Raw genomic sequence first — 23,164 nt, forward strand, 5'->3', positions numbered from 1 at the left:
AAGAGCCTCTTAAACCCCTCTATCATATCTGAGTCTACCCCCACCCCTGGCACCGCATTCCAGGCACCCACCACTCTGTAAAAAAAAACATACCCCCCACATCTCCTTTGAACTTGCCCCCTCTCATCTTAAATGCACGCCCCACCCTCTCTTCTATGGCCAGTGCAATTTGAGTCCAGTCTACCAAGACTCCATGGATCCCATGTGCCGTAATCTTCTGGATCAGCCTACCATGAGGGACCATGTCAAAAGCTTTATTAAAGTCCATCTAGACAGCATCTACCATCCTGCCCACATCAATCATCTTCATCAGCTCAAAAATCTCAATCAAGTCTGTAAGACATATTCTCCTTGCACAGAACCATGCGGACTGGCCCGAATAAGTCCATGCTGTTCCAGATGAGAGTAAATCTTATCCCTAACAATCTTCTCCAATAATTTCCCTATCACTGATGTAAGGCTCACTAGTCTATAATTTCTGGAATTTCTTAAACAAAGGAACAACGGTGGCTATTCTCCAGCCCTCTGGGACCTCCCCTGTGGCTAGAGAGGGGACAAAGATCTCCCTCTTGCCTCCCTAAATAACCTTGGATAAATCTCATCAGGTTCTGAGGGGTTATCTACCTGAATGTTCTTCCACAGCTTTTATCACCTGATCCCTCTTGATGTCAACATGCCCTGGAATATTAGATGAGACTAAGGTCTTTATTAGTCACATGTACATGGAAACACACAGTGAAATACATCTTCTGCATAGAGTGATCTGGGGACAGCCCGCAAGTGTTGCCACGCTTCCGGCGCCAACATAGCAGGCCCACAACTTCCTAACCCGCACGTCTTTGGAATGTGGGAGGAAACCGGAGCACCCGGAGGAAACCCACGCAGGCACAGGGAGAACATACAAACTCCTTACAGACAGTGGCGGGAATTGAACCCGGGTCGCTGGCGCTGTAATAGTGTTACGCTAACCGCTACACTACCGCGCCTGCATACCCCTCCCTGATCTCGCTCTCCTCCATGTCCTTCTTCCCTTTCCCAGTTGGGCATCCTCTCCTGGGCCACTCCTCGTTCCTTCAACCATTTCCTATCCCCGATTCACCAACACATGTGCCACTCCTTATTCCCAGGATGTTTTTGGGAGTGAGATCAGGACCATCGGAGAGTACGTAGGGGTTAGGATGTGGAACTGATCATGGCGGGAGTATGGATGTGGGGGGAAATCGGAGCAGTCCCAGGGAAAATGTGTGAACTCCACACAGACAGCACCGGAGGTTGGATTTGAACCCAGGTCTCTCAGACGACCCGCTGCACCCCTCTGCTGCCCCTGTAGGATCTGCCTCTCACCTTGGGTTGTGTCACTTGCACCAGACCCCTCAGCCAATGCTCTGATGCCCTGTCATATCCAATCCAAACTCCAAAATCCCTGCAGGTCAGACCCCAGTTTGTGGGATCTCTCCTTGTAATTTGAGCCTTGTCAGCCAGGTATCAGCTAGGGAAACGCTGTACTCCCCCCGGTAAAAGCAAAGTCCTGCAGATGCTGGAAATCTGAAATGAAAGCTGAAGAGGCTGAAAACACTCAGCAGGTTGGGCAGCATCTGTGGAGGGCAGCAACATGGGACCACTCCCCGACCCTGGGATCCCCCTGTGCCGGGTGCCCCCAACCCTGGGATCCCCCTGTGCCGGGTGCCCCCAACCCTGGGATCCCCCTGTGCCGGGTGCCCCCAACCCTGGGAACCCCCTGTGCCCCATGACCCCGGGAACCCCCTATGCCGGGCTGACCCTGGAATCCCTCTGTGCCAGGTGCCCCCTGACCCTGGGATCCCCTGTGCCGGGCTGACCCTGGGATCCCCCTGTGCCGGGTGCCCCCCGACCCTGTGATCCCCCTGTGCCCTCTGACCCTGGGATCTTGCTGTGCGACAGGAGCTGACGGCCAAGGTGCAGGCATCTCTGGCCAGGGCCAATGACGTGGCGATGGAGACGTTCTCCTCCATGAGGACGGTGCGGAGCTTTGCCAACGAGGACGGCGAGTGCCGGCGGTACGCGGACCGGCTGCACGACACCTTCCAGCTCAACAAGAGGGAGGCCCTGCTGTACGCCGTCTACATGTGGACCAACAGCGTAAGCCCCTTCATCTGGGGGACCAGGCCCAGTGCCCTGGGGAAGGGACTTGCTGCAGGAGTTGCTGCCTGTCCTCACTGGTTGTGGGCTGTTGGTCAGCAAGTCGCGTGTCCGTCTCTGGGGTGGGTGACCGCCTCTGGGGTGGCTGTCTCTCTGGGGTGGGGGCCTGCCTTCCGGGGTGGGTGTCTCTGGGGTGGCTGTCTCTCTGGGGTGGGGGCCTGCCTTCCGGGGTGGGTGTCTCTGGGCTGGGTGCCCATCGCCGGGGTGGATGGGTGTCTCCAGGGTGGGTGCCCTTCTCTGGGGTGGGTGCCTGTCTCCTGGTGGGTGTCTCCTGGATGGGCGCGCACTGCCGGGGTGGGTCTCTCCTGGGTGGGTGTCTCCGAGGTGGGGGCCCGTCACCGCAGTGGGTGTCTCCAGGATGGGTGTCTCCGGGGTGGGGTTCTGTCACTGTGGTTGGTGTCTCCGGGGTGGGTGGGTGCCCTTCTCTGAGGTGGGTGCCCGTCTCCTGGGTGGGTGTCTCCGGGATGGGATCCCGTTGCCAGGGTGGGTGTCTCCAGGATGGGTACCTGATCTCCCGGGTGGGTGCCGTCTCCGGGGGTCCTGCCGCTCTCTCACGGGATCCTGCTTCCCCTGCTGCAGCTCTCTGGCCTGTTACTGAAGGTCAGCATCCTGTGCTACGGGGGCTTCCTGGTGGCGGACGGCGGTGTGACGAGTGGTGGCCTCGTCTCCTTCATCCTCTACCAAATGCAGTTCACCTCGGCCATTGAGGTGAGTGGCAGGGACGTCGGAGCAGGTGGTCAGCACTGTGGGTGGTTCCTGGACCCAGACGACCAGACACCCTCGGCAACCAGACACCTGTCCTACCCCGGCAACTAGACACCTGCCCCCCAGCAACTGGTCACCCACCCTTCCCTGCAACTGGACACCTGTCCTATCCTGGCAACCAGACCCTCACCCCCCCCGACAACCAGACCCTCACCCCCCCCGACAACCAGACCCTCACCCCCCCCGACAACCAGACCCTCACTGTGGATATGTCAACTGTCCAATGACTAGACCGTTGGGTACACCATAGATCAACGGGTAGAATCACTGACTCATAGCTCCAGAGACCCAGGTTCAATTCCAACCTCCAGGACTGTGTGTGTGGGGTTCATCCCAAAGACGTGGTGGGTTAATTGGCCGCTGTAGATCTCCTGTCGTGTGTAGTTGTTGGGAATGTGGCGAGAATGCCATGGGATTGGGTGATGGTCGGCACGGACTGGTGGTCTGAATGGTGACTGATGACCAGTGTCACAATCCGAAAACCAACAGACACCAGAAATTGACTGACTGACGCTCACATCCGATAGCTGTGTGGGGCAGGAGTCCTGTGGTCTTGTGTTGATTCCTGTGTGACCCCCCCCCCGCCCCCACTTCTCTGCTGTGTTGTAGTGAAGCCTCTGATCTGTTAACGTGTCTCCAGCAGTGTGGATTGCACTGAGCTCTTCCGTGTTGCACCATAGGCCCTGCTCCATGTCTACCCTCACGTGAAGAAGGCTGTTGGGGCTTCAGAGAAAGTCTTTGAGTACATGGATCGCAAGCCTGCCCTGGTCCCTGTGGGGGGACTCAGCCCGACGAGGCTGAAGGCACACATCGAGTTCAGGAACGTGACCTTTGCTTACCCCAAGCAACCAGACGTCCCAGTGTTGAAGGTAAGGTGGCACGTTCCACAGGGACAGAGTGAGCTGTCCACACTACAGTCAGGGTAGTTCACCTGAGTGAGGCTCATCCACATGGATTGGAAAGTTTCCAATGAATGAGCAGTTATGCGACAGGTCACGTCCTGGGTAGGGAAGAACTGGTAAGGGGGTCAGTTTAGTGTGTGTCTACTCGATAGCAGGATGTGATCAACAGGTCTTCAACGGCCGCCAGTTTCCACTGAGGGAGGGACAGAGAGCTGTGTGTCCGGGTTTATTACTGATGTTAATTCTGGTGATGTAGTTGGGGAGAGAAGTTTCCAGAGGAAGATTGGTGGGTTACAAGAGCAGGAGAAGACCACTCGGCCCCTCAAGCCTGCCCTGCAACTCAATGTGACCTCGGCTGATCAGCCCCAGGCCTCAACTCCTCCTCCCTGCCAGTCCCCCATAGCCCTGAGTTCCCAGATCTCTCAAAGATTTGCTTGACCTTGCGCCAGGCAAGATATCCGACCACTGACCCTCTGAGTCTTTATTAATGCTGGACATGCAGATCCACTGTAAACCCTCCCAAGCCATCAGCCACAGTGCAGCAGCCAGCATTGATCTCCAGCAAGGGTCTACTCCCACTGCTGTAAACCAATGGTCCTCACTCACCCTCAGGGGGAGTTGTTACGGACCAATTCCACAAAACACTCTGAGTAAAGGGCTGACACGTCAACTACGCACACCGCCAGTCTCCCCCAGCACTCTACACGTGGCTGCCCCGCACGCGAATCGCTCTACACACCTCTGACTCTGCAGCCTCAGTATTCACTCCACACAACCTCACGCTACACCACACTCAGTCTGCCTGCTAATTCCACACTGCTCGTCCCACATCCCCTTTACCTCCTCCTCTGTAATCACAGTCCCAGCTGGTTCGGTGACAAGAGCAAATGTGGGACTGTGGCATTTGGTCTCTGCAGCCTGCCCACCCGAGAAAGGTCTGGTTATTCCTCTGTCTGCTTTCAATGACCAATTCCTAATACATGTCAGTACATGACCCTTAATTGCCTGTGCCCCAACTGAAAGTCTAAATGCACCACATCCACTCCTTCCCCCGATCTATTCCCTAGTTACATCCTCGGAGAACTCCAGTAGATTACTCAAACATGAGTTTCCTTCCATAGTTCCACCCAGTCTCCACTCAAAGTTTTCTGTCGTTACCTCGTTTGTTATAGATTCCAACATTTTCCCCACCACTGATGTCCCCAGCACCGACCCCTGTGGCACACCAGGCCTCCAGTCCGAGAAACAACCCTCGACCATCACTCTGCTTCCTCCCACTGAGCCAATGATGAATCCAATCCACTGTCTCCCCCGGATCCCATGTGATCCAACCTTCCAGACCTGCCATGAGGGACCTTGTCAAAGGCCTTGCTGAAGTCCATACAGACAACACCCACTGCCCTCCCCTCATCTACCCTCTTGGTTACCTCCTTGAAGAACTCCAAGAGATTTGTCAGACACGACCTCCCACACACAAAACCGTGCGGACTGTCCCGAGTCAGACCCTGTCTCTCCAAACGTTGGCAGATCCTGTCCTTCAGAATCCCCTCCAGCAATTTATCCACCACCCATGTCAGACTCACCGACCTGTAGCTCCCTGACTTGTTTTTGCACCCCTTTTCAAACGGTACCACATGAGCCACTCTCCAGTCCTCTGGAACCTCACCTGTGGCCAGCGGTGAAGCGACAATCTCTGCAAGGGCCTCCGCAATTTCTCCTCCAGCTTCCCACAAGGTCGGAGAATGCTCCAGGTCAGGCCTTGGGGATTTATCCACCTTAATGCACTTCAAGGCCTCCAACACCTCTTCCCTGCTAATTCGTGTGTGTTCCAAAACAACACAACTCATTTCCCCCATTTCCTCAGCTTCCATGGTAAAAGCTGAAGAGAAATATTCATTAAACATCTCTCCCCCTTCCTTTGGTTCCACATACAGACAGCCGTGCTGATCTTTAATGGGACCGAGTCTCTCCCTAGCCACCCTTTTACTCTTAATATACTGATAGAATCTCTTGGGATTTTGCCTCACTTTGCCTGCCACATCCTTCTCGTATCCTCTTTTTTTCCCCTCCCAACTTTTCCCTTAAGTGCATTCCCACACTTCTTGTCGTCATCAAGAGATTCACTGGTTCCCAATTGCCTCTGTCCAGTGTATGCCTCCCTCTTTTTTTTAACCAGAGCCGCAATATCTCTCATCATCCAGGGTTCCCAAAACCTGCCAGCCTTGCCCTTCACCCTAACAGGAACAGTCAGGCCCTGAACTCCTGACATTACACTTTTAAAAGCCTCCCACTTGGCAGACATTCCTTTCCCCGCAAACAATCTCAACCAATCAACCACTGCAAGATCCCGCCTAACAGCTCCAAAATTTGCTCTGCCCCAGTTCAGGTCCTTAACCTGTGAACTGGTCGTATCCTTCTCCATAACTATTTTTTAACACTAATAGAATTATAAGATAAGATTTCTTTATTGGTCACATGTACGTAGTGTACATACACACGCACATAGTGAAATGCGTCTTTTGCGTCGAGTGTTCTGCGGGCAGCCCGCAAGTGTCGCCACATTTCCGGCGCTAACATAGCACGCCCACAACTTCCTAACCCGTACGTCTTTGGAATGTGGGAGGAAACCGGAGCACCCGGAGGAAACCCACGCAGACACGGGGAGAACGTACAAACTCCTTACAGACAGCGGCCGGAATTGAACCCGGGTCGCTGGCGCTGTAATAGCGTCACGCTAACCGTTACACTACCGCGCCTGCCCCAAAGTGCTCACCAACAGACACACCCACCACTTACCCTACCTCATTCCCCAGCAGGAGGTCCAGTGTTACACTCTCTCTCGTAGGTCTCTCTATATATTGATAAAGGAAACTTTCTTGGATACATTTTACAAATTCTACTCTGTCCAAACCTTTTACAATATGGTTGGTCCAGTCAATATTAGGGAAGTTAAAATCTCCCACTAAAACTACCCTATGACACAAAGGTTGGGGGTGTTGTGGATAGTTTGGAGGACTGTCAGAGGTTACAGAGGGACATAGATAGGATGCAGAGTTGGGCTGAGAAGTGGCAGATGCAGTTCAACCCAGATAAGTGTGAAGTGGTTCATTTTGGTAGGTCAAATATGTTGGCGGAATATACTATTAATGGTAGGACTCTTGGCAGTGTGGAGGATCAGAGGGATCTTGGGGTCCGAGTCCATTGGACGCTCAAAGCGGCTGCGCAGGTTGACTGTGTGGTTAAGAAGGCATATGGTGTATTGTCCTTCATCAATCGGGGAATTGAATTTAGGAGCCGTGAGGTATTGTTGCAGCTATATAGGTCCCTGGTCAGACCCCACTTGGAGTATTGTGCTCAGTTCTGGTCGCCTCACTACAGGAAAGATGTGGAAGCCATAGAGAGGGTGCAGAGGAGATTTACAAGGATGCTGCCTGGAATGCGGAGCATGCCTTATGAAAGCAGGTTGAGGGAACTCGGCCTTTTCTCCTTGGAGAGACGGAGGACGGGGGGGACCTGATTGAGGTGTATAAGATGATGAGAGGTATTGATAGGGTAGATAGTCAGAGGCTTTTCCCCAGGGCTGAAATGGTGGCCACAAGAGGACATAGGTTTAAGGTGCTGGGGAGTAGATATAGAGGAGATGTCAGGGGTAAGTTTTTACTCAGAGAGTGGTGAGTGCGGGAAATGGGCTGCCGGAAACGGTGGTGGAGGCGGATACGATAGGGTCTTTTAAAAGACTGTTGGATAGGTACATGGAGCTAAGTAAAATAGAGGGCTATAGGTAAGCCTAGTAATTTCTAGGGTAGGGACATGATCGGCACAGCTTTGTGGGGCTAAGGGCCTGAATTGTGCTGTAGTTTTCCTGTGTTTCTATGTTTACAACTAGCCACAGCCTCTCTCCATATCTGATCCTCCGGTTCCCACTGACTACTGGGGGGCCTATAATACAATCCAGTCAGAGTGACCATCCCCTTCTTGTTTCTAAGTTCTACCCATATGACCCGCACTGGATGATCCCCAAGAATATCCTCTCTAAGGACCGTTGTTGTATCCTCTTTCACCAAGAAGGCAACTCCCCTCCCCTCTTACCTGCACCTCTGTCTCACCTGTAGCATCTGTATCCTGGAACACTGAGCTGCCAGTCCTGCCCTTCCCTCAGCCAGGTTATGATGTCCCAGTCCCCAGAGCCAACGCACTCCCTGAGTTCATCTGCCTCTTGCATTGAAATGAATGCAGTTTAAACCAATGTCCTTCCTCTCCCCTTACTGTGCCTCTGGCGATCCCGACAACTAAATTTCCTCTCTTTGCCTACAGTATTTCTCATTAGTATTCCCCAATTTCTCATCAGCCACTCTACTGCTCAGGACCCCACCCCACTGTCACTCTAGTTTAAATCCTCCCGAGTAGAACTAACACATCTCCCAGCCAGGATATCGGTTCCCCTCCAGTTCAGGTGCAACCCTTCTCTCTTGTGCAGGTCACTCCTACCCCAGAAGAGATCCCACTGATCCAAGAACTTGAATCCCTGCCCCCTGCACCAGCTCCTCAGCCACACATTCATCTGAGCTATCTTTCTATCTCTACCCTCTAGCACGGGACACTGGGAGTAATCCAGAGATTGCTACCCTTGAGGTCGCGCTCCCCCACTGTCACCTCAGTCACTTGCCCTGCCCTATTACCCAAGAGTAGGTCGAGCCTTGGGTCAAGCAGCATCTGCGGGGGGAAGGGAATTGTCACCGTTTCAGGTCGAGACCTGAATCAGGACAGAGAGGGGAAGGGAAGAGGTGACACAGGAGCCGAGGTGATTGTGGACTGAGGGGGGGATAAGGTGACAGGCAGGTTCTGCCAGGGAGGGGAAGGGAAGGCACGGGGGTGCAGCTGGGACACAGTGGCAGGTGGATTATAGATGGAAGCAGATGGAACGAGGTGTGAGGAGGGCAGTGTGAGGGTTGGACACAACTGCTGGAGGGAGAGAAGCAGGAACTGCTGGTGCTGGACTCTGATATAAAGGAGGTGAGAATGGGCACACTCGGCGAGAGACGAAGGACGGATGCAACCAGAACCAGACGGCCAATGTTCATGCTGTTCGGTTGTAGACTGCCCAGGCACAACATGAGGTGTTGTTCCTCCAGTTTGCATTGAGCCTCAACCTGGCAGTGGTGAAGGGCAAGGCCAGCACGTTGACAATCCCTGTTCCCCCCACGGACGCTGCTCGACCTGCTGAGTTCCCCCAGCAGATTCCAGGATTTGCAGTCCCTTGCGTCTCCCTCGTCTAATCCACACCATCCCCACACTCCCCGCAGCTTCACACTGACGTTCCCTCTCCTTCCAGTTCAGGTGATGACTCTCCACCCTGAGAAGTTAGCTCTGCCTCACAGGCGCTGACTGAACTTCGGGGTGTTCCCAGCGTTTTGTGTTTGTATTTCACATTCCCAGTGTCTACCGGCTTCAGTTTCGTTTTCATTTCCTGCAACGTTCTAAATTCCTGAACCGTAATGAAGCTCCGTAACGTGCTAACGAGACCTTGTGTTAATCTGCGCGGAATTAGACGGTGTTGAAATTCATGACACTGTTTACAAATCCGGAGTCTTCCCACCACGTGCTCGGTCCGGGGGTCCAGGGAGCTGGTGGCCTCGTTCGGAACCGGACCCCGGGGCTGTCGGACCAGAGCGCGGGCTGCAGTGCTCCTCTGTTTCTGTGCTCCTTCTGTCCCCAGACATCTTGTCTCCCCTCCCCCTCCCCTCCCCACTCCCCCCTCTCCCTCCCCTCCCAACTCCCCCCCACTCCCCCCTCTCCCTCCCCTAACTCCCCCCCACTCCTCCCTCCCACCTCTCTCCCTCCACCTTCCCCACTCCCCCTCCCTCCCCCTCCACCCCCTTCCCATCCCCTTCCCCTCCCCCTCCATTTCCCCTTCGCCTCTCCTCCTCAATCCTCCACTTCCCACTATCCCTCCCCCTCCCATCCCCTCCCCCTCCCCCTCCATTCCCCCTCCCTTCCTCCTCCACTCACCCCTACCCCCCTCTCCACCTCACCCCTCCATCTCCCCCGTCCACTCCCCCCTCCCCTTCCCCTCTCCCCCTTCCCCTCTCCCCCTCCCCCTCTCCCCCTCTCCCCCTCCCCCCCTCTCCCCCTCCCCCACTCCCCCTCCCCTCTTCTCCCCCTCCCCCTCTCCCCCTCCCCTCCTCTCCCCCTCCCCCTCTCCCCTACCCTCCTCTCCCATCTTCACACAAAGGGTGGTGCGTATTCGGAATGAGCTGCCAGAAGTAGTGGTTGAGGGGGCACATTAGCAACGGCCCGGTAGTGTAGCGGTTAGCGCGACGCTATTACAGCGCCAGCGACCCGGGTTCAATTCCGGCCGCTGTTTGTAAGGAGTTTGTACGTTCTCCCCGTGTCTGCGTGGGTTTCCTCCGGGTGCTCCGGTTTCCTCCCACATTCCAAAGACGTACGGGTTAGGAAGTTGTGGGGATGCTGTGTTGGCGCCGGAAATGTGGCGACACTTGTGGGCTGCCCCCAGAACACTCTACGCAAAAGATGTATTTCACTGTGTGTTTCGATGTACATGTGACTAATAAATAAATATCTTATCTTTTAAAGCCATCTAGATAAGTCCATGGATAGGGGAGGTTTAGAGGGTCGGGGGCCAAACACGGGCAGATGGGACCAGCTCACTGGGTAACACTGTCAGCAGGGACCAGCTGGGCCGAAGGGCCTGTTTCCGTGCTGTGTGACTCTGTACCAACTTACTACAGTATCCCTGACTCACCAGCTTATAGAACACGGAACAGTACAGCACAGGAACAGGCCCTTCAGCCCATGAATTTGTGTTGAACTCGTTAAACTAACGATGCCCAATCCCTCTACCCACACGATGTCCATCTCCCTCCGTTCTCTGCACTTTCATCGAAGAGCCTTTTAAACCCCTCTATTGTATCTGCCTCCACCCCCCCCCCCCCGGCAGCGCATTCCAGGCACCCACCGCTCTCTGTGGGGGGAAAAAAACCGCCCCACACATCTCCTTTGAACTTACCCCCTCTCACCTTCGATGCATGCCCTCTGGTATTAGACATTTCAACCCTGGGAGAAAGATACCGGCTGTCTACTCTATCTGTGCCTCTCATAATCTTATAAACTTGCATCAGGTCGCCCCTCAGCCTCCACCGGTGCAGAGAGAAGAACCCAGGTTTGTCTGACCTCTCCTTACAGCACACGCCCTCTAATCCAGGCAGCACCCTGGTGAACCTCTTTGCACCCTCTCCAAAGCCTCCACATCCTTCCTGTAACAGGGCGACCGGAACTGCCCGCAATCCTCCCGATGCAGCAGCTTGGTGCGGTATCCCTGACTCACCAGCTGGGTATCAGGTAGAAATGCCGATATCTCAGACTGGAGCGGTTGGAGGTGTGGGAAGTGGTGCCCAGGGTGAGGGCTGAGCCGGCAGTGGGTGCTGCCCCTCCCTGCGTGTTGGTTCCACAGCTGGCACATCTCTGGCTGTTCCATTCAATTCTCACCGTTCTCCTGTCTTTGCAGAATGTGTCCTTTGAGGTGCGGAGTGGGGAGGTGACGGCCCTGGTGGGACCCTCGGGTGGGGGGAAGACCACCTGTGTGTCCCTCCTGCAGCGGTTCTATCAGCCTCAGTCGGGACAGATCCTGCTGGACGGGAAGCCCATCGAGGAGTACGAGCACAAGTACTACCACAGCAAGGTGAGGGGGGTCACGGGGGGGGGGGGGAGCTCGGGGCAGTGGAGGGCTCAGGACGGTGGGGGGGTCATGGGGCGGTGAGGGGGTCACAGGATAGTTGGGGGTCACGGGACGGTGAGAGGTGTCACACGGGGCGGTGAGGGGGTCACATGGCAGTGAGGGGGGTTACGGGGGGGTGGGGGAGTCGCACAGGGCGGTGAGGAGGGGTCACAGGGCAGTGAGGGGGAGGTTACCCCTCCGTACTCTGTGGTAATTGGGTGGGATCGGTAATAGGACGGTGGAGGGGAAATCGGTGACGGGACGGTGTTGGGGGGTGTCGGTGACGGGACGGTGTGGGGGTTGTCGGTGACGGGACAGTGGGATTGGTGTCGGGACAGTGGAGGGGGTCGGTAACGGGATGCTCAGTCACCCAGGGGAGGAGCAGAGGTTTGGACGTGGACAGTGAGGGTCTGACACACAACGACTGCTCCATTTCAGCACCTACACTGGGAGAGCAAATGGTGAAGGTGCTGAACTGGAAAGTGCTCCCGTCTGCAGGGCACAGGTTTTGGGGGGGGGGGTGGTGGAGGTGGTGGGTGGGGGTCACGGGATTTGTGGGGTAAGTTTTTTACAGAGAGTGGTGGGTGCCTGGAACGCACTGCCGGCTATGATCGTAACGTTTCAGAGGCAGTTAGACAGGCGAGTGAACAGGACGGACCCTGTGCGGGCGGGTGGGATGAGTTAGCACGGGATCATGGTCAGCACAGGCAGGGTGGGCCGAAGGGCCTCTGTAACCATTCCCTTCCCTGCGCCCCGGTTTGACTGCCGCGTTGTTCAGGTGGCCCTGGTGAGCCAGGAGCCGGTGCTGTTTGCTCGCTCGGTGGAGGAGAACATCGCCTACGGACTGGAGAGCAGCACTGCCGAATGTGTGGTCGGCGCAGCGAGGCGGGCGGGGGCGCACGGCTTCGTCACGGCACTGAAGGACGGCTACAGCACAGGTGAGGGGCCGGGGGGAGACGGCAGACTGAGCAGGGACGGAGGACTGAGGGAGAGAAACTAGGAGTGAGGGGAGGGGGAGGAGAGGGGGGGAGAGGGGGGGGAGGGGGGGGGAGAGGGGGGGGAGTGGGCGGGGAGGAGAGGGCGGGGAGGGGGGGAGAGGGGGAGGAGAGGGCGGGGAGAGGGGGGGAGAGGGGGGGGAGGAGAGGGCGGGGAGGGGGGGAGAGGGGGAGGAGAGGGGGGCAAAGGATGGACTGAGATTTGAGGGGGAGAGGGGAGTGTGAGGAGAGACTGGGAACGAGGACGGAGAGGGAGTGCGGATGAGGAGCGAGGGTGAGTGAGCTGCAGTGAGGGGGAAGTGACGGTGGCTGAGGGAGGGGGTGAGGAGGGAGTGAGGGAGGGGGTGAGGAGGACCGGAGGAGTGAGCATAGTTCTGGGGGGTGAGGTGGAGACAGTGCAGGGGAGGGGTGAGCCCTGGTGAGGGGGGGGGAAGAACCTGTGATAAACACAATTGGGTGGGCAGGGGGGTGGGAACATTAGGCGGGCGGGGGGGTGGGGACTGGGCGGGCGGGGGGTGTTGGGGACATTGGGGCAGGCAGGAGGGGTGGGGACATTGGGCGGTTGGGGGGGGTGAGGACATTGGGCAGGCAGGGGGGTGGGAACATTGGGCGGGCAGGGGGGATGGGGACATTTGGCGGGCGGGGGGGGTGAGGACATTGGGCGGTTGGTGGGGTGAAGACATTGGGCGGGCGGGGGGGGTGGGGACATTGGGCGGGCGGGGGGGTGAGGACATTGGGTGGGCGGTGGGGGGGGTGGGGACATTGGGCGGGTGGGGGGGTGGTGGGGACATTGGGCGGGCAGCAGTGTAGCGTCTGGAGTCCCGGAGGCTCCGTCACACCGCACTGGACACGCTGCTCCTCCGGCCAGTGTCGCGCGGTGGGACCTACGGACCCCCTCCCTCTGACCACTCCCCCCCTCCCACCACAGATGCCGGTGAAAGAGGGGGGCAGCTGTCGGGGGGACAGAAGCAGCGAGTGGCCATTGCCCGAGCGCTGATCCGAGAGCCTCGGGTCCTCATCCTGGACGACGCGACGAGCTGCCTGGACAACGAGACCGAGCACCTGGTGAGTCCCGGGGTCACCCCCACCCCCAGTCACACACACCCACCCCTGGCTGGTCCCGGGGTCACCCCCACCCCTGGCATCAACACCCACCCCTGGCTGGTCCCGGGGTCACCCCCACCCCCGGCATCAACACCCACCCCTGGCTGGTCCCGGGGTCACCCCCACCCCCGGCATCAACACCCAGCCCTGGATGGTCCCGGGGTCACCCCCACCCCCAGTCACCCACACCCACCCCTGGCTGGTCCCGGGGTCACCCCCACCCCCGGCATCACCACCGCTCCCTGTCAATCCCCCCCCCAGCTGGAGAGTACTGGGCTCACCTCTCCTGGTCAGTGTCTGGGTCACTCCCACATCCTGTTGTGTCTCCTTCCCCCTCGCTGACCCCCGCAGGTCCATTCATTCTGTGTACACTGGGGGTAATCATCACCCTGCTTCCCCCTTCGTGCTCTTTAACCCCTTTCATCACCCCCTATCTTCCTCTCCCTTCCCCCCTACCTTTCCGGTCCCCCACCCTCTCCCCCGTCTATCTCCCCCCCTCTTCCCCCCCCGATCTCTCCCCCCGCCCCCCTCCCCATCTAACCGTGGTCTCTGTCGCTGCAGGTCCACCAGTCGGTGTACAGCCGAGCTGCGGAGCGCGCCGTGCTGGTGATCGCCCACCGGCCGAGTACGATGGAGAGAGCCGATCGGGTGGTGGTGCTGGAGGGGGGGGCAGTTGTGGAGGAGGGGTCACCCCAGGAGCTGCAGGAGAGAGGTGGCACCTACCACCGGCTGCTACACACGCACGGCCCGGCCAGTGGGAGCGGGTCGCCGGGGGGAGCCGAGCGGGAGCCGTGAATCACGGCACGAGGAGCGGCCGGGGCACGTCCACTGGAAGCCCAGTGAACGGGAGTGGACACTAGGCGGAGAGCAGAATCATCCGCGTGATACTGTACACGGGGAGCTGGTTTACTTGAATAAAGTGTTTAGAGTTTCACTGAAGCTGAGCTGTCACTGTGAACACTCCCGGGACCAGTCCATACCGTGAAATCTCCAGGACTAGTTTGTACCGTGAACACTCCAGGACCGGCCCGTACCGTGAACTCTCCTGGGACCGGTTTATCCAGTAGAATTGTTAGTCGCACAACCTTGCAGTGACCGCGCCGGTGAGACTGAAATGTCGCTGGAAATGGCATTGAAAATGCCGAGGAATTGCGGACAACCGGAGCTGACAGTGGGAGCCGCGGCCAGGCTCGCTGGACAGGGTCAGAGACCAGACCGAACGGTGCACAGTCCTTGGTGTTTCCTTTAGTGGTCCACTGGAGAAGAAGTCATCACCCAGACTTCACAACGTCAGCAACAGCTCCCACAGACACAGGAGCCCAGCCGTCCACCTGACTGCACCAGGTCACCCTCTGACATGTCCCACCACCACCCCTCTCACACCCTCTGCTCCCAAACCAACTTACTCTCTTTCCCAGTCCTGACGCAGGGCCTGGACCCGAAACGTTGATGATCACCCGCCCCCACATATGTGGCTTGAGCCAGGGAAGGTCGGGCACCCCCCCCCCCAGCCTGAAGACCAAAGGCCAGGACACTCCCCCTAGGGAAGGTCAGGATGCCCGGTCCTGCCCCGAGGAGGGCCACCCCTCCAGCACAGTCTGACTGAGGCTCCTCCTGCGTTGCTTGAACCCGGTACACCGAGGGAAACATGGCCGTGGTCGGGGTGGTGTCTACCCCTTCTCGTGGGCTTGCTGATGGGTCAATGGGGAGGGGGGGGGGTGGTATGAGAGAGAGGGGGCTGAGGGAGGGGAGGTGAGGGGGTGACGGAAGGGGGGAGAGGTTGGGGGGGGGGTGAGGGAGAGAGTGATATGTGTTCACTATGATGAGTTGCGTCAATGGATGAGCTGAAGATGCTTGAACTGAAAACGCTTTTATTGCCTTTCACAAACCCTGACGACACAGTAATCCCACTCACACTGCGGCAGGGCCAGCCGACACCGCCCCACAGGACACACACTGCTCCCTCCACCGTGACCCTCCCCACTCCTCCCTCCCTCCCTCCCCCTCCCTCATGCCTCACCCCTCTCACTCTCCCCTCCTCCTCCCTACCCCTCTCCCCTCAATTCCCTCTCACTCACTCCCCTCCCCCCTCAATCCCCCTCCCTCGATCCCCTCCCCCTCCCTCACCCTCAGTCTCCCGCCCTCTCCCCAACCCCCCCACTCCCCTCCCTCTCCCATTCCCACCCTCACTCCCTTCCCCTCCCACCACCCCCCCCTCCATGTTCACAGAACAGTACAGCACAGGAACAGGCCCTTCGGCCCACAATGTAATAAGCTGATGACACCCAATCCCTCTGCCTACACAACGTCCATATCCCTCCGCACTCTCCCTCCCCCCATACCCTTCCCCACCCTCCCCCTCTACCCTCCACATCCTCTCTCCCCTTCCTCACTCGCTCACTCAATGTTGTCACTCTCATCCCTCAGCTCCCGTCCCTCACTCCCCACCCTCCCCTCCCTGCTCCCCGTTACTGAAGTTCCGCTGCACCATGCGGGAGTAACATCCTCCCTTCTCCATCAGCTGCTGGTGGGTGCCCTCCTCCACCACCCTCCCACCCTCCATCACAACGATCCTGTCGGCCTGTTCCACGGTCTTCAGGCGATGGGCGATCACCAGCGTCGTCTGAGCTGCCCCTCTCGACAGAGCCTGCTGGATCTGGCAGGAAGCAGAGTTTCAGCAGCCTGGTGACTCAGGACCCAGACACCGTACCTCATTACCCGTTCCCCGCTGGCACTGTTGGGGAGGGTTTAAACTAACGGCGGAGGGATGAGATGCAGATTAGGTGTACAGTCAAGAGCCGAACAAACTCCAGGTCCAATGGGCAGAGCAGATGGAGAATAAGATACGTGGGAGGAATTCAAGGCTAACCTGCATCTACTGTAGTGCCAGGAGTCCGCCTGCTAAGGCAGGTGAACAGAGCACTGGTCGTCATGTGGGAATGTGACGCTGTTCCAGTCAGAGAGATGGTTGAGAAAGGACAGGACTGGTGACGGGACATTCCAGAGTGTAGACCCCTCAGGCGTGACAGGGACTGAGAGAGAGTTGGGGCTGCCATATTGATTAGTGAATCCAGTACTGCGGCAATGAGGGAGGGTGTCCGAGAAGTCAGGCAGGATGGGGAGAGCTGAGGGGTTTCATGACAGGTACAAGGGCAGATGTGTAGTCAAGTCACAGGGAGATGTGACGGCGTGGGGATTTCACTGAAGGTTACGGATCAAGTTCGGGAAAGGTTGACCGGACTAATACCTGGAACGGGTGGGTTGCCCCAAGGTGAAAGGTCGGGTGGGTTGTCTCCAGGTGAAAGGTCAGGCAGGTTAGGGTTGTACCTGGTGGAGTTCAGAAGAATAAGAGATCGGACTGAAACACCAGATCCACAGCTGGATGTGAGGAGGACGTTTCCTCTTGCGGGAGAATCCAGAACCAGGGTCAGTGTTTACAAATGAAATGGTCGTCCATTTGAGAGAGAGAGAGAGAGAGAGAGAGATGAGGTGAAAGGTTTCTCTCAGAGGGCGCTGAGTCTTTGGAACTTTTCCTCAAAGGGCAGTGGAGGACTCTGTACATCTTTAAGCAGAGCTAGGTAGATTCTTAACAAGTGAGGATACTGTGAGCAGACTTCACAGTATCAGGGGCGATTGCATTAAGTGGGGGAACAGGTCAGAGGGGGAGCGGCCGGCACCTGCCCCGAATGGTACATTTGATCGACGTGGTTCATTGATCAGAGGACTTCCTGAATGGTCTAATATTCCAAACCCTGTGACACCACTGAAGCTTTAACAAACCCTTGTATTGATCTGGACAGTGTGGACAGCCAGGACAGCCGGGACAGCGTTTATGGATCGGGAGCCTTCTTACCATGCGCTCGGTCTGGATGTCCAGGGAACTGGTGGCCTCGTCCAGGACCAGGAGACTGGGCTGTCGGACCAGAGCGCGGGCGATGGCGATCCTCTGCTTCTGTCCCGCGGAGATCAGGGAACCCGCCTCTCCCACATCTGAGGACAGAGACTCCCAGTTATCACTGATAACAGACAGAGCAGTTCCCACAGCAGGGCTGACACACCGCTAAACGGCAGACATGGGTATGTTCCTGTGCAAAACTGACAGTGAGCACACCCCGGTGATCCCAGCGCTGGGACCGTCAGTGATCGGTCCCCGGTGATCCCCACTGGGACCGTCAGTGATCGGTCCCCGGTGATCCCAGCGCTGGGACCGTCAGTGATCGGTCCCCGGTGATCCCCGCGCTGGGACCGTCAGTGATCGGTCCCCGGTGATCCCCGCGCTGGGACCGTCAGTGATCGGTCCCCGGTGATCCCAGCGCTGGGACCGTCAGTGATCGGTCCCCGGTGATCCCAGCGCTGGGACCGTCAGTGTTCAGTGATTCCAGCTGATGGGGCCAGTATAATGGTGCCCCCAGGATCCGTGTCATGTGTAACATATCATGTGTCACACATTCTGCACTGGGGTCCTTGCCGGTAACTGCCGGTGTCACCAGGGTCACCAATGTTCACCGTCCGTCCTGTGTGGCGGGACTGGCTCCATGTTCCGTTACCTGTGTCGTATCCGTGATCCATTCTCTCGATGAATGCCCGTGCATTCGCTCTCTCAGCAGCCGCTGCGACGGCTGTGTCTGGGCAGCTCTCCAGGCCGTAGCGGATGTTGTCCCCGACCGAGAGTGCAAACAGCACTGGCTCCTGTCCCACCAGGGCCACCTGTGGAAGGAGCACACGTACAGGACCGTGTGTCAGGATCGCTCGCACCAACAGTGTGTCAGAGCACCATCAGTGTGTCACCGTGCTTGCACTGGGATGGGTGAAGGGCAAGAAATGAAGACCCTTCCCCAACTGAGCAGGGAGGGACACTGACTGGGTGGGTGTGTGGAAGGGGGAGCTGGGAGCACAGGAAGGAACAGCCCGTCTCACTGGTACAGGACATCCCGATGTGCTTTACAGCAAGTGAAGGCTCCCGGGGGAGGGGTGGGGTGGAAGGCAGGGGGCGGGGGGCATTGATGGGTCATTGGGAGGGGAGGATGGGGGAGGTTGGGAAAGGGGGAGAAGGGGATGGGGAGGGAGGGGGGATGGGGGAGGGAGAGAGAGGGAAGGGAGGAATGGGAGGGAGAGGGAGAGGGAGGGGGAGGGAAGGGGGTCAGGGGATAGGGAGTGGAGGCAGGGATCAAGGGTGGAGGGGATCGGGGAGGGGGAGGGGGCATCAGTAGGAGAAACAGGGATTTATTTGATCGTGGCAGGTTTGAGAGGTTGCAGGAGGTCGCAGGTCTCAGAATGGAACAATGCAGCTTGGCCCTTCAACAACCAGAATCCTTCTCCAGCAGGAGTTTTACCTCAGGGCTCTGATGTTTGGTCTTCTGCTGACATCATGTGGGAGACGCAGGAGAGGCGACAGTGTGACCGGACGTCCCGCTGGAAGATCAGAGGTCGACCGTCCTGCTGGATGCTGAAAGCCCCGGCAGTGACAGCAGTACCGCTGTCCACTGGGATAAACTGACCTCTGACTGCACGGGAGTAGCTTTTCAGAGTTGTGTAAAGGAAACTGCAGGCCTGATGATGGGATGGAGGTTTGATAATGGTCAGGGAGATTGGGGAAAGGCAGCTTCTCCACCCAGTGAATCAGGTGTTCGACAGGACAGACTGACAGCCGTTGCTGCACAGGGCACAGACCCATGGAGACAGGGGGAGCGGGATCCAGTCCTGGGAGAGTGGAGCAGGGACGGGGGAGTGGGATCCACAGTCCCCGGAGTGTGGAGCAGGGATGGGGGAGCGGGATCCAGTCCCAGGAGTGTGGAGCAGGGATCCAGTCCCGGGAGTGTGGAGCAGGGATCCAGTCCCGGGAGTGTGGAGCAGGGATCCAGTACCGGGAGTGTGGAGCAGGGATGGGGGAGCGGGATCCAGTCCCAGGAGTGTGGAACAGGGATGGGGGAGCGGGATCCAGTGGCAGAGACCATGGGAAGGGAAGCAATGAATTGGTTGAGGGGGGGCAGCTCGTTGTGAGGGAAAGCACGGGGGTTTGTGGATCAATGGGGAAAGTGGGATTGAGGGGTGAGTCTGTCGGAGACAGGAAGGAGTGATGCGAACCTCGGGGCTACGAGACTGGAGAGTAGGAGAGGACAGGGCAGCTCTGAAACCAGTGGGGACCCAACGTCAGAACCACCTCTCTCTGTGCTGTAATGCTGCAAGATTCCATCAACCAATTTTACTCTGTTCCGGTTACTGACCCCACGCCCCCCCCACCCCTTCCCACCTGTCCCAATTACTGAATCCCCACCACCGCCACCCCCACCCCACCTGTACTGGTTACTGACACCCCCCAACTGTCCTGGTTACTGACCCTCCCCAGTCACTGACCACCCCCTCGCCATCCTGGTCGCTGACACCACCCCCCCCCCCCCCCCCCCCCTCACCATCCCTGTCACTGAACCCCCTCACTGCCCCGTCAGGAACCCCCCCCCCCCCCGTGACCCCCCTCACCTTGCTGTGGTAGTACTTGTGCTCGTACTCCTCGATGGGCTTCCCGTCCAGCAGGATCTGTCCCGACTGAGGCTGATAGAACCGCTGCAGGAGGGACACACAGGTGGTCTTCCCCCCACCCGAGGGTCCCACCAGGGCCGTCACCTCCCCACTCCGCACCTCAAAGGACACATTCTGCAAAGACAGGAGAACGGTGAGAATTGAATGGAACAGCCAGAGATGTGCCAGCTGTGGAACCAACACGCAGGGAGGGGCAGCACCCACTGCCGGCTCAGCCCTCACCCTGGGCACCACTTCCCACACCTCCAACCGCTCCAGTCTGAGATATCGGCATTTCTACCTGATACCCAGCTGGTGAGTCAGGGATACCGCACCAAGCTGCTGCATCGGGAGGATTGCGGGCAGTTCCGGTCGCCCTGTTACAGGAAGGATGTGGAGGCTTTGGAGAGGGTGCAGAAGAGGTTCACCAGGGTGCTGCCTGGATTAGAGGGCGTGTGCTGTAAGGAGAGGTCGGACAAACTTGGGTTCTTCTCTCTGGAGCGGTGGAGGCTGAGGGGCGACCTGATGCAAGTTTATAAGATTATGAGAGGCATAGATAGAGTAGACAGCTGGTATCTTTCTCCCAGGATTGAAATGTCTAATACCAGAGGGCATGCATCGAAGGTGAGAGGGGGTAAGTTCAAAGGAGATGTGCGGGGCAAGTTTTTTTTCCACAGAGAGCGGTGGGTGCCTGGAATGTGCTGCCGGGGGGGGTGGAGGCAGGTACAATAGAGGGGTTTAAGAGGCTCTTCGATGAAAGTGCAGAGAACGGAAGGAGATGGACATCGTGTGGGTAGATGGATTGGGCATCGTTAGTTTAACGAGTTCGACACAAATTCATGGGCTGAAGGGCCTGTTCCTGTGCTGTACGGTTCCGTGTTCTATAAGCTGGTGAGTCAGGGATACTGTAGTAAGTTGGTGAGTCAGGTACAGAGTCACACAGCACGGAAACAGGCCCTTCGGCCCAACTGGTCCATGCCGACTGTGTTGCCCAGAGAGCTGGTCCCATCTGCCCACATTTGGCCCCCAGCCCTCTAAACCTCTCCTATCCATGGACTTATCTTGATGGCTTTTAAACGTTGCAAATGTGTTCCATCAACCACTATTTCTGGCAGCTCATTCCAAATACGCACCACCCTTTGTGTGAAGAAGCTGCCCCTGACATCCCTCAGCATCACAGTAGTGTAGCGGTTAGCGTAACGCTATTACAGCGCCAGCGACCCAGGTTCAATTCCAGCCACTGTCTGTAAGGAGTTTGTACGTTCTCCCCGTGTCTGCGTGGGTTTCCTCCGGGTGCTCCGGTTTCCTCCCACATTCCAAAGACGTACGGGTTAGGAAGTTGCGGGTGTGCTATGTTGGTGCTGGGAGCGTGGCGACACTTGAGGGCTGCCCCCTGAACACTCTACGCAAAAGATGCATTTCACTGTGTTTCGATGTACATGTGACTAATAAAGAAATCTTAACTTAAACCTTTGCCCTCTTGCTTTTAGCTCCCCCTCCCTGTGAAAAAGACTATGTGCTCTCCCCCTGTCTATGCCCCTTAGATACCTCCATCAGGTCTCCCCTCATCTCCTACGTTCCAGGGATTAAAGTCCTCGTCTACGCAACCTCTCCTGTAACTCAGGCCCACAAGTCCAAGCAACATCCTGGTAAATCTCTTCTGCACTCTGTCTGGTTTAATACCGTCTTTCCTATAACAAGGTGACCAAAACTGTGCACAACTCTCCAAGTGAGGCCTCACGTCATGTACAACTGCAACAGAACTTCCTAACTCCTCTACTCAGCACCCTGACTGAAGGCCAGTGTGCCAAACGCCTTCTTCACCACCCTGTCTACCTGTGACGCCACTTTCAGTGAACTGTGCACTTGTACTCCCAGGTCTCTCTGTTCCCCAACACTCCCCAGGGCCCTACCGTTCACTGTACAAGCCCTACTCTGATTTGATCTCCCAAAATGCAACACCTCACATTTATCTGTTATGAAAGCCATTTACCAATCCTCAGCCCACTGACCCAGCTGATCAAGGTCCCCTGTAATATTTCATAACCTTCTACACCATCTACACCACCACCTATTTTAGTATCATCTGCAAACTTACTAACCAAGCCTTGTACATTTACATCCAAATCGTTTATACAAATTACAAACAACAAAGGTCCCAACACCGACCCCATGACACACCACTAGACACAGGCCTCCAGTCTGAGACCTCCTCGCTATCCAGGGCACCACAAGTTTTGTATCATTGGGTGATGTATCTTAATGCAGAAAAATGAAGGAAATGAATAAACTTTATTGCATCCACAAAGGATGAGAGCCGGGATGGTGAACATCTCACTGAGTGCTGTAACATGAGGTGAGAAGTAGTAACAGCTAAAGCCTCACCCTAACATTCAACATCTGATCCCAGACTCTCTGTGATCCACTGTAAACACTACCGTCAACACCAGACCCCACTCTACCTCACCGGCACCTCTCCCAACGCCTCTAATCTCTAACCTCCCTGTCAAACGATCGGTTGTGAGTAGGCAGAAGCTTGCTCAGTGGATCGTTGAGACAACTGAAACCATTGGCTGATTCCCTTCCATAACCACCCTGGACACTGGCCGAGGCTGAACCTGCCTCTGGAAGCCTTGGCCCTTGGATCTGATTCCCGACTGGACATCCATTTCTCAGACCACCACCTCGGTCACTGCCTCATCTCCTCAGCACCAAGCCTCAGGTCATCAGCTGCTGAAGTATTCTTCCATGGGAACCTCTGGGAGAGCTCTCAACAGTCGTCCCAATCACCAGCTTCCACGTGCTATAAACTCGAGCATCCAAACCACCGCTGTGAACCACCTCACGGTCAGATCTGTCCATCATTGTCTCTTCTGCTTGCAGGTCCCGCGCTTGCCCCCAGTACAGTGGCATCTCGAATTAAAATGTAGAAGCTTGCTTTCGGATTTGTTTCTGGGCTCAGCCCTCCC

General features: G+C 57.1%; 3 protein-coding genes across 3 annotated transcripts in view; 1 reads left to right on the forward strand and 2 right to left on the reverse strand.

Annotated features, from left to right (window-relative positions):
- tap1 (transporter 1, ATP-binding cassette, sub-family B (MDR/TAP)) overlaps positions 1–14,618 on the forward strand; it is a 33,121-nt gene extending 18,503 nt beyond the window's left edge. The window contains exons 6-12 of the mRNA XM_052043623.1: positions 1,921–2,118; positions 2,758–2,886; positions 3,624–3,812; positions 11,371–11,544; positions 12,359–12,518; positions 13,504–13,640; positions 14,241–14,618. Of these exons, the coding sequence (XP_051899583.1) occupies positions 1,921–2,118; positions 2,758–2,886; positions 3,624–3,812; positions 11,371–11,544; positions 12,359–12,518; positions 13,504–13,640; positions 14,241–14,474 (1,221 nt within the window). The 3' untranslated portion in view covers positions 14,475–14,618. The remainder of the gene's footprint in view (positions 1–1,920; positions 2,119–2,757; positions 2,887–3,623; positions 3,813–11,370; positions 11,545–12,358; positions 12,519–13,503; positions 13,641–14,240) is intronic.
- The window catches only part of LOC127585911 (class I histocompatibility antigen, F10 alpha chain-like), a 603,397-nt gene that overhangs the window by 38,796 nt on the left and 541,437 nt on the right, over positions 1–23,164 (reverse strand). The gene's annotated exons all lie outside the window — the stretch shown is intronic.
- The window catches only part of LOC127585897 (antigen peptide transporter 2-like), a 38,220-nt gene continuing 31,157 nt past the window's right edge, over positions 16,102–23,164 (reverse strand). Inside the window, exons 8-11 of the mRNA XM_052043624.1 lie at positions 20,157–20,330; positions 18,227–18,386; positions 17,533–17,669; positions 16,102–16,335 (exon numbers count right to left, since the gene is read on the reverse strand). Of these exons, the coding sequence (XP_051899584.1) occupies positions 16,117–16,335; positions 17,533–17,669; positions 18,227–18,386; positions 20,157–20,330 (690 nt within the window). The 3' untranslated portion in view covers positions 16,102–16,116. The remainder of the gene's footprint in view (positions 16,336–17,532; positions 17,670–18,226; positions 18,387–20,156; positions 20,331–23,164) is intronic.

The sequence above is a fragment of the Pristis pectinata genome, chromosome 34 (genome assembly GCF_009764475.1).
Source record: "Pristis pectinata isolate sPriPec2 chromosome 34, sPriPec2.1.pri, whole genome shotgun sequence".
In the NCBI taxonomy this organism is placed as follows: domain Eukaryota; kingdom Metazoa; phylum Chordata; class Chondrichthyes; order Rhinopristiformes; family Pristidae; genus Pristis; species Pristis pectinata.